General features: G+C 36.5%; 1 protein-coding gene and 1 pseudogene across 2 annotated transcripts in view; one reads left to right on the forward strand and one right to left on the reverse strand.

The window, feature by feature from the left end:
- Slc25a26 (solute carrier family 25 member 26) overlaps positions 1 to 16601 on the forward strand; it is a 128678-nt gene that overhangs the window by 937 nt on the left and 111140 nt on the right. Inside the window, exons 2-3 of one of the 2 annotated variants that reach the window (XM_010608051.3) lie at positions 9897 to 10053; positions 13706 to 13815. In XM_010608051.3, coding sequence (XP_010606353.1) covers positions 9897 to 10053; positions 13706 to 13815 — 267 coding nt within the window. The remainder of the gene's footprint in view (positions 1 to 9896; positions 10054 to 13705; positions 13816 to 16601) is intronic. The other variant, XM_010608052.3, reaches the window with a different exon arrangement.
- LOC117283625 lies at positions 1506 to 2193 on the reverse strand (annotated as a pseudogene).

Below are 16601 nucleotides of genomic sequence, written 5' to 3' on the forward strand. Positions count from 1 at the left end.
TATATATATATATATATATGTCAACACACCATAACATCGAAAACTAAAACCAGAACAACAACAACAACAACAACAAATCCTTTCATATATTTTGGGCCCGCTGTTATATCAGGTCCAGTAGAGGATAATTACGTGCATCAGTGAACAAGATAGATTGAGTGGCTGTGCTTTCACTGGGGAGGAGAGGGCAGAGACAAATAATAAACGCATAATTTTTAAGTTCCTCTCACAGGGCAAGGGGAGGCCCCAAGGCATTTGTTCACTTCGGTAGCCAATGTTAGGAGGCGTTTAGTGGAGATGAAGTGAACAAGGTAGACCTGCTTACAGTATCAGGTGTTGGAGACAAAATAGCAAATGACTCTTGCGTTGAGTGACAGGTGTGCTTTGTTCAGGGAATTATGGGACTATGTGTCGGAAGGGTACCTTAGCCAGGCCTGTGGGGTGATGGCTTTAAATTTAGTTTTGTTGCGACTTATATAAGCAAGGTCTACAATGATGTAGAAAGATGTTACCACTTTCAAGAAACTTTCCTGTCTAGCAGATGAATTAGCAATCGTTTTGCCAGGTAACATTGTTGTGCTAGGATCTGGGATACACTCTTTATATATACTATTCCATATAATGCTTACATTCAGTTGAAATTATACTGTAGTTTTCCAACTAGAGAGAACTAGGGTACAGGGAAGTTAGATAATTTATGCAAAACCACACAAATAAGATCCAGTTTATGTAAGTGTACGTGCTCAGATTGCAGCCTAGGAAGTGCAACATTGGAGTCGGGTTTTCTTAACTGTTCCTGACACATTCTTTGAAGTCAGCAGCTGCAGAAGTTACAAAACAAAGATGAGTACTAGAGTTAACAAAAGAAGAGAAATTTTAAAATGAATTTTTATTAAGGTATGATACACATTCAGAAAAGTATACTTTTTGTTTTTTTAAATGAAGGTTAATCTGTTTAATGTTATGACAATATACTCCCAAGAAGAATCTTAGTTACACACTTCAGTAATATAATGGGTAACAGATAAGGTGGAAGTCATCCTGTGAATTTTTCTTAAAAAAGTAAAACTGCAGCTCTCTTAATCCATGACTGTTTAACATCTTAATTAAAATTTCTGAATAAGTCCAGGAGATGAAGCAGGTACCCGTTTTGCTTGAGGAAAATAGTTACAGTGCTACAGTTAGCTATCAGGTAAACTGTTAGATTGACCATCTAGAACATAGTATACTAAATTTCAGTCTCAAATTGTACCAAATGCTTATCATTAATGTGGCACATTTTGGTCCAGATGTGGATTAATGCCAAGACAGATAAAGAGTTTGTTACAGAAATGAAAATTACTGTTGCTAATGCATACATATATACATATATGTATGTGTGTGTATATGTATGTATATGTATATATGTATTATATGTATACTTACACATACAAAGGCAGTATATATGTATGTATATATGTATATGTATACTTACACATACAAAGGCAGTTTTCCCCAGAAGGAATTTATAAGAAGTAGTCTGGGGTGTGCTGGGTAACAGGATCTCCACGATGAGGCACTAGTTTGTACTTAAGATAAGAATATAATATTTTAAGATGTCTTCAAGTTCCATGTTAGCAGCCTACTTCCGACAACAGTAATGGCAATTGGGTTCATTGAATAAATACGGTAACTACATCCCAGGCATGGCACTAGTTGTATTTCTCCATTAAAGCTGGAGGGCATGAGAAACCATTGTGAGACCATTGGCATAGTTAAATGCTTCGGAAATGTCCAGATATGTAGCCAGCATCACTTTGTGAGATACCCCGTCCACCACAATCATCGGCATCTGACTATAATAGATCACACATTGGGCCCTCACCGGGAACTACTTGTAAATGAGCCAGGGCTCTTATATGATCCAGTGTATTGAAGTTTCAATTGGAAGATAAACAGATCTGTAAAATATTTCTGAACATTGGCATTTCCATATTTTCATTGATATTCATCATAAAAGCCATATACTTCGGTAATTTGTTGGCTCTGGTGATCCTTCTCAGTATTGTAAGGTGTTAAGGATAACACACCTATAATGCTACAAGAAGTCACAGTCTTCACAGAATAATGTCTGTCTGCATAGTCACCCATGAATTGATAGTTGTATCTGGGGATTTTTCAGATTCTGAGGAGTTCCATAAAGCCATGAAATTGGCCCTGTGCCTCTCCTTAGACATAACAGGACAATGAACCTCTTGCACTTTTAATTCTTTTCCTATTTTTCTTTTAACTGAAAAGAGGGATATTTGGAAATTTTCAGTGTTTGATAATTTAATTACATTTTTTATTATACAAATAAAATTTGACTAACATTAATAAAGTGCCTATCATGCCTGATAGGACTGTATTCAGTCCCTAGCACTGCAAAACCAACAAACAACAACAAAATCAGATACTAGTTTTGTTGCTGCAAATGTAGATACAACTGTTTGCTGAGCAGTGTAACATATGCTTATGCAGCTTTTCCATATCTGAAGTCATGTAAGTACAATTTGGTATTCTGCTTTTTAAAAAATATCTCAGTTCAAATCCAAGGATCATAAAGCAATTTGAACACTAGCATCACTCTTAGGTTATTAAGTTGATACTGAATTATTCCTGTCATGCCTTGCATGATTTGGTTTTCTGTTGATTCAGTCCCTGGGTAGTTTTTGTCCAGAGCAGATGTTGAAAGAGCTTTTAATTGATTACTGCTAGCAAAAGATTTGAATTTAGAAATTTTAATATATGAATTTATAAATTGAGGTTAATTGTGAATAGAACCTTGAGTCTTTGGTAAAAGACTCCTTAGTTTTTTCATGGATTTTAATATTGGCATACCAATATTGGTATCAGTAAATTTTTTTTTTTTTTTGTGCTGAGGATCGAACTTGGGTCCTTGTGCTTGCGAACCACTGAGCTAAATCCCCGGCCCCTAGTATCAGTAAACTTTGAAGGATACTTATAGTATTTTTAAAATAATAGCTTGTATAGATTGATAGTACCATAATTCTAAAAATAATAGCTCATTTATATTGAGAATAGGTTAAAAGCCAGATATTTTGTTGACCTATATAACAGGTTCATTTAATTGAATGTAATTCTCATTGAGTCTTACTTCTCAAAAACTCAAAAAGCATGAATACTATTTCTCAGTTTGTAGATAAAGAAATACAGCCTCAGAGGTTCAGTAGCCTTATACAGAGACTCAGTTGATATTGAGCAGGTCTGTCAGTCTGGTCCTAAATCCATGTTTGTAGGCGATTTGTAATCTGAAACAGTTTCTGGATAAATAAAAGAATAGGCCAGCCAGATTCTAGAACTAGTATTGCATTCTTAAAAATTACTATACTTATAAAATGAATACACAATTCATTAGGAAGTGATGATAAAAGGATTTTTGGAGAAGTCTTGAGTATGTCAGAAACCTGTCAGTGTGGCTGCAAAAAGCAAAGAATAGCAGCAGACACTTTCAGTCGCATAGGTTCTATAGCAAACCAGAACAGAAACAACCAGTGACTACTGTAGGTGGCCCCCTCCCCAACTGAGGATTGAACCCAGGGCCTTGCATATGCTGGGCTAGCTCTACCACTGAGCTACATCTCCAGACTTTTTTTAAAGGTTATTTTGAGAAAGCATTTTGCTAAATTGCCTAGGCTGGCCTCAATCTTTCTGTCTTCCTACCTCAGCCTCCCATGAAGCTGGGGTTACAGATGTGTGCCACCACTCCCAGCTGAATGCTTACTCTTTTACAAAGTGTTTTCTCATCACCTTAGAGTTCTCTTTGGGAAACTGTGCTACGCAAGTGGTTCTGAGTTAGATATTTAGGAAGAAAAAGGTAACTGACTTGGCTTGTATTCTGAGGATCTTTATGTGAGATATCACAGTACCAGTGTGAAATATAGAAGAGTCATGGAAATAGAGTTTAATTCTGACTGGGAGATTGGAGACACCTTTATGAGGAATGTGGTATTTGGTTGCAGTTAAAAGAACAAATAGGATTTTGACAAGAAAGTGTGAGTGTATAGGATGTGATGGAAAGCTGTGGTGAAAGTTTACATTAAAAAAGTTGTTACAATAATTTACCTCAAAATGCCATGATTGCCTCAGAATACTATTGACCTTGAGCACACTTAGCCCATTCTTCTTGCCAGTTTCTGAAGTAGTTCTGGAAGTCTCCATTTGTGTCTTTAGTTGTATTGTCACGGCTGCCTTAAGATCCTAAATCAGTTCAAAGCATATACCTCTCATGGTCATTTTGACTTCAGAGATGAGCCAGAAGTCACATGGTGCCGCATCTGGTAAATAAGGTGGATAAGGCCACACTGTTACATCAACACTTGTAAAAACAGTAATGAAAGAGGACTCCAGCACTGCTTCCGGAAGTGGCAAGAAGGATGGAATGTGTTTGAACAGGGGAGAGTATTTTGATGGAGATTAATGCCATTGTATCTTGTACTGTAATAATTTTTTTAAAAATTTAAACATTTGCTGTATGTGTTTTTTTGCTAGTTAAGTACAGATTAAGCTTGTTCACTTAAAAGCTGTGTAGCAGTCCATATTGGAATACACCATGATTTATTTAACATGTTACCTTTAGATAGACTTTTAGATTTTTAAAGGGTTTTTTTTTTAGTGTTAAAAACCATGTTGTAGCAGATATCCTTGTATATTTCTGAACTTATTTCTGTGAAAACAATGTTTATGGATAACTAGAACAAAAGGCTGGATTGTTTACATTTTCATTTTTCAAATTGTCTTCCAGTAGATTATAGTGTTTCCATTATAAGTGCCTGTAAGTATTCATGGTTTTACTTTTTCCTAATTGAGAAATATTTTATTTTCATTTGATCACCAGTAATAGGAAAGCATATTTTCACATCTCTCTGGCTGTTTTTCTTTTTCTTTTTTCCTTTTAGAGACATGGTGTCCCATTGTGTTGCCCAGGCTAGCCTCAGACTCCTAGGCCCAGTGATCTTATAGCCAGTCTCCTGAATAGCTGGGATTATAGAGATATGCCACCATACCTGGTTTATTTCTATTTTTCTTTGAGGAGTTAGTCCCGTCTTTTGCTATTTACAAAAAATTCAGTGTATGTTTTTTTAAAAGTTGATTTTTAGTACCTTATTAGTAGCCCTTTTCATAGTCATTGAATGACTCCTGTGTGCTGATTCGGAGAACATTAGTAAACAAAACATAGATGTTAAAGTCTAGTTAGGACAGATGGGGAACAAATGGTCAGATGCTCAGCTGTATCATTAAAGTTTTGATCAGGGCTTGGAAACAGTGAAACTAAACTTGAAATGGAGGAAAAGGGAGGATCTGTACCACATCCTTGAAATGAGGAAGGTGAGATGACATGGGGAGGTTAAGGTGGTGAGGAGGGTACTGACTGCAATTCAAATAGTGGGAATTGTAGATGGAAAACTAGATGGAGACTAGATCTTCCATACTACAAGACTGTGCTATCTGGGCCTTTGCTCTTCACCCTCAGGCTATTGGAAAGCTTGGAAGATTTATAGGCTGGAAAGTGGCAAGGTGAATTTGTATTTTACTCAAATGAATCTGTATGTATTGCAGAAAGGGAGAGTGAATGGGGGGGGAGTGGTTCTGAAATCAGGAGGATGATGGTTTGGATCAGATAGCCACTTGGTTGTGGAAGAAAGTAAGGATGTCCGGGAGGAATGGTTTCCCTGAGAAGCCATGGTGATGTTATGGTCAGTTCTTTTTGGTTGGTGGTCTGTGTTGTTGCTTAGTCAAATTACATGGTTTGGTTTTGTACTGAGGTTAACCAGTGAAAATTTTTTTTTGTCATCCTTGTGATAGCCTCCTTTGAAGCTTGTGTCTAGATGTCCTCTCAAAGCTTTGTAATGTCATAGCTGAGGCTTTTCAGAGGTATCTAGGGTGTATGATGCTGGGATTAAGGGTGTGTGATTACTAAATTGGATTGACGTAGTTCTGTATTGGATAATGGGAAAGCCCTCCCTGGGTGTTGCTGGTACCACCCAAAGGGTGGGTAGCCTGGAAAGAATAAAAAGGAAAGGCAGGCTGCTGCTGCAGCTTCCTTGCTACTTTGCTGCTTTGTTGCTTTCCTGGCTTCTGCCCACTGTGAACTGTTTCTCCTCTGTGGTGCCCTGCCATGCCACCCTGCCTTGGAGCCAGCCAACTATGAACTGAAACCTCTACAAACTGTGAGCCAGAATAGATCTTTTCTCCTTTGACTTTGGGTTTTGGGTATTTTGTCTCAGCAACATAAAAAGTAACTGAGTCACCTCCTTTTGAGAAAAAAGGCTTTATAGCTTGTAGTTTTGATCTTTTCAATTCCCATGGTAAGACCAAAGCACTAATTAAACACTTCCATTCTATAGCCTGCCAGCAGTGTTAACATTTATTAACTTAAGGTAGTGTGTTAGCTTTCTGCTTCTGTGGTGAAATAGCTGACACAACCAACCTAAAGGAAAGAAAGATTTTATTTTGGCTTTTGATTTCTGAAGTTTCAGTCCATGGTATTTTGGCCCCAATTGCTTTGGGCCTGAAAGAGGTTGAAAATCATGGTGGAACATTGCTGCTCACTCCGTCGTGAGGCAGCAGGAGCAGAGACAGAAGGGGTTGGAGATTAATCAGCTGATGAGGTTAGTGCCCTCACACTCCCTTCTCTAGGCCTGGTTCTGAACCTCGCTGTACTGGGGATCAATCCCTCAATGCATAAGTCTTTGGGGGACATTTCGTGCTTAAACCATAACATGTAGGTCGTGTATTTTCTCTATGTTTATGATTTGGAAACTTTGATAAATTGTTGTGCTGTAGCACACTATCTTAGTTTCTTTTCTCTCATTGCTGAGAAAAAAAATACCTGACACCCATAGTTAGGGGAGAGAAGGTTTATGTAGCTCACAGTTTGTTCTGGCTTCAGTCAGTAATCAGCTGGCTCCAAGGCAGGGTGGCTCATGGCAGAGGAGCAACAGTTCATGGTGGTGGAAGACAGAAAAAGTAACAGGGTCCTTAGCCTATTTCTGCCCCTTTTATAGTTTATCTAAGCTACTGAGATGAGGGCAGTGCCAAATGAGTGAGCAGATTGATTCAGTAATCACACACCCAGCATCATACACTCTAGAGTCAGCCACCCCTAAAAAAACCCCATCTATTACTACATGAAGCTGTTTCATTTTTCCAGTTGACTCTTGCAGTGGTTTTGTAGAGATGTAGTATTTGCTAAGTATCAAGCTTTGAGCCACCTGAGAATTTTGTAAGCTTGAAAGATGGAGACAACTGAATTTGAGCTTTGCATCCGTTTTTGAATGGTACTGATTCTTCTTTTTCTGTGGCATAGAATGTGTAGTTTTTTAATGTAAATTTTTAAATTTTGAAGAAGTAATATATTCACATCGTTCAGAATTCAAAAGATAGGAAAAGTTAGCAGTTCTGTTAAAAATACTGTGTGGGAACCACATATTGAGTTTTTCTCTCACATGTCTTCCATTAGCTAATTTTAATCTGGCTTCAGTTCATGTCTGTAAACGATGCCTTTACTGTGCATTGACCTTTCTTTGACACACTTTGTGATGATATTTTCCCACATTTCTTTTTGTCTTTCACTAAGATATAATCAATTTTTAAATATTCTACAGGTATTTCACTATAGTCCTGAGGCACAAATGTAATTTTTAATTTATGGCACCTCTGGAGTAACATGCTTCTAGGATGCTCTTTTTAAAAACGGTCTTTTATTTACTTAATTTTAAAATTATGAATTTCCCATATATAATATTCAATAGAAAAAATACTATGCGAATCTTTAGATGTGTGATTCCTAAAATACACATCTAGATGAATAAGGAGTGTTTACTGTTTCAATTGCACATCTCAATACAAAGTTTTAATACAGAGCCATTATTCATGTTACAAAGCCAGAAGTGCAACAGGTCACCAGATAAATTATTTTAAAATGTTCAGAATAGTGCATGTTTTTTACCATCCTTTATTTTATATACCTGTATATATATATATTTAATTTGCTTGGTATGTGCCTAAAGTAATTTTGGAAGGATGCAACAACAACAAAAAAAATCAATAAAAGTGACTGCCTTATTATTAATAGGGTACTCTACCTTTCTGAGGCTTTGAGGCTTCAGGGGCCTACAAACTTGTGCAGTCTTGGGGATTGAATCCAGGGCTTTGCACTGAGATACATCCCCATCCTTTTTTTATTTTGAGACAAAGTCTCACTGTTTTTTTTAAACATTTTTTTGAACCCTGAGTATATTAAAAATTGTGTGTGTGTATATATGTGTGTGTGTGTGTGTGTGTGTGTGTGTGTGTATATATTTTTTTTTTTAAACCCTAAGTCCTTTGCACTGAGCTATATTAGAACCTTTTTTAAATTTTGGAACAGAGTTTTGCTAAGATACTCAGTTGTCCAGGAGGGGCTTGAACTTCTAATCTTCCTCCCTCCACTACCCAGAGTGCTGAGATTAAAGGCACATACCACTGTGTTTGGCTCAAGTTTGTTTTAAAAATACAGTGAACTCTGAAGATACAGCTGTCTTGACATATGAATAATGTGGGTTTATTAGGTTAAAGGAAGATTCATCTCACTCTTGTTATCTATAGCATGTACTGAGGTAAACATCCAGAACTCAGCTATCCTGACTTATAGCCAACCCTCATTTGGAACCAATTGAGTTCATAAGTCAGGGGGCCACTGTAAGTATAATTTGTTTAAAATTATTTTAAAATTAAATTTAATACAAAATTTATAGTTTACAACTAGGATTGGAAGTCCCATTTGACCTAGCTATTCCCCTGCTGGGTATCTTCCCCCAAAAATGAAAAGAATCATGCCACAGTGATAAATGCCCACCCATGTTTATATCTGTACAGTTTGTCATAGCTAAAAGTTGGAAACAGCCCAATTGCCCGTCAACTGGAGAGACTGGATAAAGGTGTGTGTGTGTGTGTGTGCGCGTGTGTGTGTGTCTATATAAAATGGAGTACTACTCAGCCATGAAGAATGAGAAACTGGAGACATTTATAGCTAAGGGGATTCACATTGAGGAGATGCTCTTGAGTGAAATTAATAGGACACACATGTAAATACCATATAGTTTCTCTGGGGTGATAAACTAAAAGTGTAAATAAGGGTCAAAATGTACAATTGATATTGTATAATAGGAAAAGGGCTAAAGATGTTGGGGAAATGGGAGGGGTAGGAGAAAGGTAAGGGAAAAGAAAAAATAAGAGAAAAGGAAAAAAATGGAAACAAAGTCTTTGTAAATAGAGAAGGGTGGAGGAGGTGAAGGGAGGCTAAGGGAATGGGGAAAAAGTAAGAGCCAAGATATGTCATGTAAAGGTAGAAGATCCCAATTATGAATGCAACTGTACTGTATACCTAAAATGTACCAATAAAAATATATTTTAAAAAATTACAGTTTGAAAATATAGCACAATTGCAGTTATTTTCCTAGGAAAATCTCTAGATTAAGGTAGTCCTTTGACTACTGCAAGTTTGGACTAAAAAAGTACAGGAAAAGGCCCCGGGATTTAGTTCAGTGGTTCCGCTGCCTGCCTTGCAAGAGCAAGGACCTGAGTTCCATCCCTGGCACCAAAAACAACAGCAACAACAACAACAAAGTTACAAGCAGAAAAAAAATAGAAAGTTCATTAAAAAAATACAGAGATAATGGCTGCTCTGAGAGTTACAAAATCTTATGTATTATATATTAAGGGAACACCTGACCCCACGGTCTCCACAGGGTTAAAGACTTTTTTCTTCCTATCTCTGTAATAAATGGCAGTGCTTATTTTATTGTAATCTTTTTTTTTTTTTTTTTTTTTTTTTTTTTTTTTTTTTTTTTCCTTTCCTCCTTCCCTTTTTAAAGGCTGGTGGGGTAGCAGGTGCCTCAGTTGACTTGATACTGTTTCCTCTGGATACCATTAAAACCAGGCTGCAGAGTCCCCAAGGATTTAAACGGGCTGGTGGTTTTCGTGGCATATATGCTGGTGTGCCTTCTACTGCTATTGGATCCTTTCCTAATGGTAAATACTATATTGATATTTTCACTGCTCTAAAGTTAGATAATGGAATTTATTTTCAGAGTGGTATATATGTATTAGAGTTTATCTTCTGAATTTATTTTCTATTCTTTAGTCCATTATTTTTTAGTAAGTAGAGTCCATTCCAGTATGCTTTAATACAAATGAGTAATCTTGGGCCGGGGATTTAGCTCAGTGGTTCCGCCGCCTGCCTTGCAAGCCCAACGACCCGAGCCAAAAACAAAAAAGAGTAATCTTTAAACAGGGGGTTTTGTTGTTAAGGTTCCAAATAAAATCCTTAAGATTTTATTTTAACATCAATTTGATTAGAACTGTGGTTCTGAATCTTATCTGCATATTTGAATCTATTGGGGAACTTTAAAAAATAAGAATGCCTGTAGCTCTCCCCCAGAAATTTAATTGATCTAAGCATTGCCTAATTAATTACCAGTTTGGATAGCTTCCCAGGTGATTCCAATGTGAAGTCAAGTTGGATAACCACCTCGGTGGAGATACCCGTGAACAGACAGGAGAGTGTAGCAGGCATTCGATTATTCACTCTTAAATTGCTCTTGGATGAGCAAGTGTTGCTCACTGACATTCTCCTGAATACCCTCCTTCTAGTGTCTGTTTTTTTTTGTTTGTTTGTTTGTTTTTTGGTACTGGGGATTGAACTCAGGTCCATGTGCTTGCAAGGCAGGCAGCGGAACCACTGAGCTAAATCTCCAGCCCCTGTTTTGGTTTTAAAGTCACTTGGCTCAAGGCCTTCTTGCTCTGTAATCAGTATGATCTATTTTATTTAATCCACTTCTTGATTCGTTTTTCAGATACTTATGTCATTCTGATTGTGTATGCATGGTATGCTCTGTGAGTGCCCGTATGTGTGGGAACCCTGGGGATGGGGCCCACGGCCTCCGGCACCGAGCAAGCTGCGGCATATGCCCAGATCATGATGAGCGTGTCTTGCGACATACCCAAGTAAACTAGGTCAACAAGCAGAAATGACAGCGCAATCCAAATCATGGCTCTAGGAGATATTTTTCTTCTTATGGTAACCTGACATTTATACCTGCCCAGTCTTTGAGCATAGCTTTTACTTAAGATCTGGAAAGAGAATATGTGTTTCCACCCTTTTATCTCTTCTTTTTCCCCTTCCCCCAGCAGTCTGTAGAACCGCAGACTATTTTGGGGTTATCCTTGAACTTTTGCATGTCTTCGTTAAAGTCTTGCATGACTTTAACAAGTCCTTATTAACCACCCACTCTGTCGAGCAAGGTTTTAGTGTGGGAGAGGGCGTGGGTTTTGGTCTGCATTGGAATGACCTGATCACTAACAAGTTCAACTGCAGATGCCTGTGACCAACCTTTGCCATTGGCAGTTTTAAAAAATTCAAAAGTGATTCCAGTGTGCAACCAAGGTGAAGAACCTTTGAGCTAAGGGATTACCCAAGCAACTATCACTAAATCTCTTTTGGTGACCCATTTTGTTAAGGCTTTTTCCTTCAATAGACTCGTTTTTCTTCAAATATTTTTCTTTTGCGTATTGCACATTAGGATTATCAGTAAGTGTAATATTAGCTGTAGTATGTAGGATATGCGATGCTACCATTTAAATCACAGGACTATTTTACATGCTTCCCCAGGAATTTAGGTATAGAATGTGGTTTTGAGGGTGTGTGTGTGTGTGTGTGTGTGTGTGTGTGTTTAGGTGATACTCTTCTTGCTTTACTTTCCTTTTTGAACACCCACTGAACTTTGGTGAGTGGAGGCTGCAGGGGAAGAATTCAAACCCTAGGGATTCAGAAAGGACTTCATTTGTCTTTCTTACAAATTTTGAATGAATTGAACTTTTCTTGGAGGTGATGGCGGTGGAGGATGCTGCTTCTCCTCCTTTCTTTGATGATACTGGGCATTTAATCCAGGGAGCCCTGTAATGCTGAGCTACATCTCCAACCCTTGTTAAAAATTTTTTGAGATGGGGTCTCATTAAAATTGCCAAGCCAAGACCTGGACTTGGCTTTCTGCCTCAGCTTCCCTCTGTGCTGAGATTACAGGTGTGTGCCCAGTTCATTTTGAATCCTTTTCGTTTCCCCTTTGGCTGGTGGTTAAGATTCTAATCTCAGTATAGAACACTGTGATCACAATGGCTCTAGACCTTTTTGAGAATGGATTCTACAGAGGTAAGGGGTTGGGATGAATAGGACTGAAGTCAAAAGGGGAGAAGGAGAGAGAGCCTTATACTCTTAAAAAGAGAATGGAGAGAAACCATGTTTTTTTTTGTTTTATTTTGAACTAGAAGAGTGTATGTATCATCCACCCTTCTTTGCTTTAATTTGTTCAGAGCTTCACTGGAAACCTGCAGCACTGTCATTTTTAATTAGTGGAGCCTTTTTGGACACCTTCTGTTGGGGCAGAAGAGGTGTTGGAATTTACATCCCTAAGGACACAAAATTACATAGTCTGAAAATTATATAAGATTAAAGTAGTTGGCCTGGAAACCCAGGGACTTTTGACACCTTCTCCCTTTCCTCTGGGTGTGGAGGAGGTGAGTGTGGGGTGCATGTACCTGCAGAGCATACAGCCAAGTGCTGTTAGAGATGTTGCAGCTGTATATTTAACGAGTGGACCCAAGTGGGAAAAGCTGTAGGAAGAACCATACACAGGACTAAACCATGTTTGCTGCGTAAGCTGCTGAGTTGGTAGTTACTCATCTATAGATAACATACCTCCTTGTTTGGCATATTCGTTAGCAGCGTGAGGATTCTTTATAAACTTTTTGACTGAGCTAATTTTCACTATCAGGCTATTTTCTTGAGTGTTTCAGCCATGACTGTGATATGTTCTAATATCCTTCAAAAGATAAATTTGTTATTTCTGTATCTTTCATGCCTGATCTTTTATTAACAATTCATAGCAAATTTTAAGGCCCTCGTGCAGTTATGATTAGTTCATGGTGATAGTGGTAGCTTTTTAAAAATTTCGTTTTAATTTACTAGTTTATTGTTTTCTTGTGAAGGTGAATTGATGTAATAAAAATAGCCATGGTTATTTTGATTAACCAACAATCAAACACAGCATAGACATTTTACTTAAGGTATATGCGCATGCACACACACACACACACACACACACATAAATACAGGTTTTAACCTATATATAAATCAGTGTAGATGATTGTTTTAGACCATGCATAATGATAGTTTGAATCACAGAAACCTATATCCTGTTTTAAAAAGTTGACTAGCTGGGCATAGTGGTGCATACCTGTGATCCCAGAACTTGTGAGGGCAGGACAAGAGGATCTCTGTGAGTTTGAGGGAAGCCTGGGCTACAGTGTGAGTTCAAGATCAGCCTGAACTATGTAGCAAGACCCTATCTCAAAAAAACAAAACAAAATGAAACAACGTTAAGTAACTTGTCAGCATAGGTTAGCTGATAAACTCTTTCAGGGAGGGATCATGTTTCTTCATTTTTTAAGTCCAGGCTTGAGCATATAATATGGGTTCTGTAAATTCTGAAAAAGAGTGTGAGGCTGGAAAAAAAAGTATGCATTTATTATTTATCTGTTAACCTATAATTTAATAAGTACTGTCAGCTTTTTGAGAAATAGTTTTATATATTAACTTTGTAAAAGATTGGCTTGCATTAAATTCCAGCTGCTGCATTTTTCCTCACCTATGAATATGTGAAATGGTTTTTGCACGGTGATTCATCTTCATGTTGGCTGCCTGTGAAGCATATGTTGGCTGCCTCTGCTGGAGAAGTGGTAAGTAACAAGTTATGTCTGTGAAATACTTCAGAAATGCAAATAGTGCTTACATTTTTGGTACAAATATTTGTTGTTTAAATTTAAATTCATTTTAAGTGATACATAAGAAAATAGAAATTGTACAGATTTATGGGTTCCATAAAATGTTTTGATACATGTATACATGGTATAATGTTTAAATCAGGGTAGGCATATTTAGCACCTCAGTATTTATTATTTCTTTTTTTTAATTAAATATTGCAAACATACATGATAACAAGAAATGAAGATACTAAATAAAAATTTCAAATATACATATATATTACAGCAAAAAAGATATGAAATAAAAATTTATGTAACACAGACTAATAATTGAAATACATTATTAGTTTGATATGATCTTCAAACAGTTTTCTCATTTTCTTATAATATTTTTGAAATAATGTAATTACAAATAAAACAAAGTTACATATTATAGTTGAGAAACTGTCCTCAAAATTTTATGATTTATAAACTCCTTGGTTTTATTAATTGATAAATATCATATGCTTGTTGATTGTACCACTTACATTTTCTAACAGACTTTCCACAGAAGAAAAACATACTTATATTTGAAATCTAAAAGCAACTAAAAAAAAAAAATTCACATATTTATGATCAGATTTTTCTGTTTCTATTTTATTATATCCCATACTTATTTTTATTATATTTTTATAAGCATAATGATTGAATTTAACACCAATACATATGTAATATTCTTCCCAAATGAATGACTATGAATTGTCAAGCATGTAATTTAAAGAAATCATAAGGTTGCCAGAGAAACTATCAACACGCCAAATGTGCACAGTCCTACCACATTCATGACCATGTTTCTCATTTAATAGTGCACACATAGGTGTAAAAACATACCCCCCGCACATATACACAATGCATATTTTCTGCAATACGATATATACTTTGGTGTAATAAAACAGTGCAGTGATGTGTGGAATGTTGGTGATTTGCGTTGATTTGAGAAAAAACAAATACCATCTTTGAGGGAGTTGGCGAATTTATAATATGTACCAGATACTAAATGATATTAATGATTTATTTCAGTATAGTTATAATAAAGTTTACTTAAAAATTAATATTCCTCATCAGTAGAAAATAGGTATAAAGATATATTGATAATATAACATTTGTCTTAACACATTTTCAACCAAACAAGCTATAGTGACAGAAAAGGAAGTTTGTAGAAAGCAGAGATGAAGAGGAAAATGACAGATGGACCTTAATATTTTTCATACTACTCATATATACAGATTTCATAAATTCTCAAATAAAAAAGCAAAGAAAATGAGAACCAAAATAACTCATCAATTTGGTAGACCAACATATAAAGACAGGGATTAATGTGTTGATAAATTTTAAAAATATGAAATGTAAAGCCTGAGATTTAGCTCGGTAGTGCTGCACCTGCGTAGCCAGAACAATGTGCTGAGTTTAATCCCCAGCATCAGAGGAAGAAAAAGAAAAAAGAAAAGAAGAAGAAAAGAGGAAAAAAGCTTATGCACTTTCTGACATACTCAATAAATTAAAAATAAATTATTTGTTATCTCTTCCTCCTGAATTGCTCCTTCACAAGGATGTAGTGAACTTCTTTGTCTCTTTCAATCAGTTTAGGTTTGAAACTTACTTTGTCTGTGAATAAGATTTCTACCTCTGCTTTTTTTGGGGAGGGCTCCTGTTACATGAAGAAGTTTTCTGTCCTTTCACTTTCAGTCTATGGGCTTCTTTTTGCACTAGACATGTCTTGTATACAACATATTATTGGAATTTGCTTCTTACTCCATTCTGCCAATCTATTTCTCTTGATTGGTGAATTGAGGCCATTGATATTGATGGTTATAACTGATATGTACTAACTTACTATTGTCATGTTTTTTCCGCCTTCTCCTTTTAGTTGCTTGGCTTGCCTATTTGATTTGCTCTGTTGGGCCTCCTTGTGTTGTTACTTTCATTGTCTTTTTCTAGGATATTGTTTAGAATTCTTTGTAGTGCTGGTTTGGTATTCATAAAGCTTCTCAGGTGTTCTTTATCATGGAAATATCTTATTTCCCCATCCATTTTGAAAGTAAGTTTTGCAGGATACATCAGTCTAGGTTGGAGATTGTTTTCTTTTAGTACTTGAAATGTCTCTTTCCAGGCTCTCCTTAACCTAAGGGTTTGTATTGAAAAGTCTGCTGTGATTCTGATGGGATTTCCTTTGCATGTGATTTGTTTCTTGTCTCTTACTGCTTGTAGTATTTTGTTCTTCTGTTGGGTTTCTGGGATCTTGATTATTGTATGTCTAGGTGTAGATTTTTTTTTGATCAAGGCTAGTTGGAGTCCTATATGCCTTACTTATCTGTATGTCAAATTCTTCCCCTCTGTTTGGGAAGTTTTCTATAATTCTGTGAACAGCTTTTTTCAGTCATTTGCATTTTCTCCTACTACTACTTGAATTCCTATCAATCTTATTGTTATTCTTTCTAGCGTCTAAGAGTGTTTGTATCAATTTCTCATGATCCCCTACTGTTTTTAAGAGACCTCTCTTTTCATGGTCACTGACTGCAATTTTATCTTCTGTATCTGAGATTCTATCTTTGGACTCTTTTATTCTTCTGTGACCACTCTCAATGGAGTTTTTAATCTTCCTGGGTATCTGTTTGAATTTGTCCTATGGAGTCCGTTTCTTTCTTGTATTGGGCATTTATTGTTTCCAATTCTTTCTTATGCTGGACATTCATTGCTTCTATCATGGTCCTGAGCTCATCTAT

Source organism: Fukomys damarensis, unplaced genomic scaffold (genome assembly GCF_012274545.1).
Source record: "Fukomys damarensis isolate Sample0158 unplaced genomic scaffold, DMR_v1.0_HiC HiC_scaffold_28, whole genome shotgun sequence".
In the NCBI taxonomy this organism is placed as follows: Eukaryota; Metazoa; Chordata; class Mammalia; order Rodentia; family Bathyergidae; genus Fukomys; species Fukomys damarensis.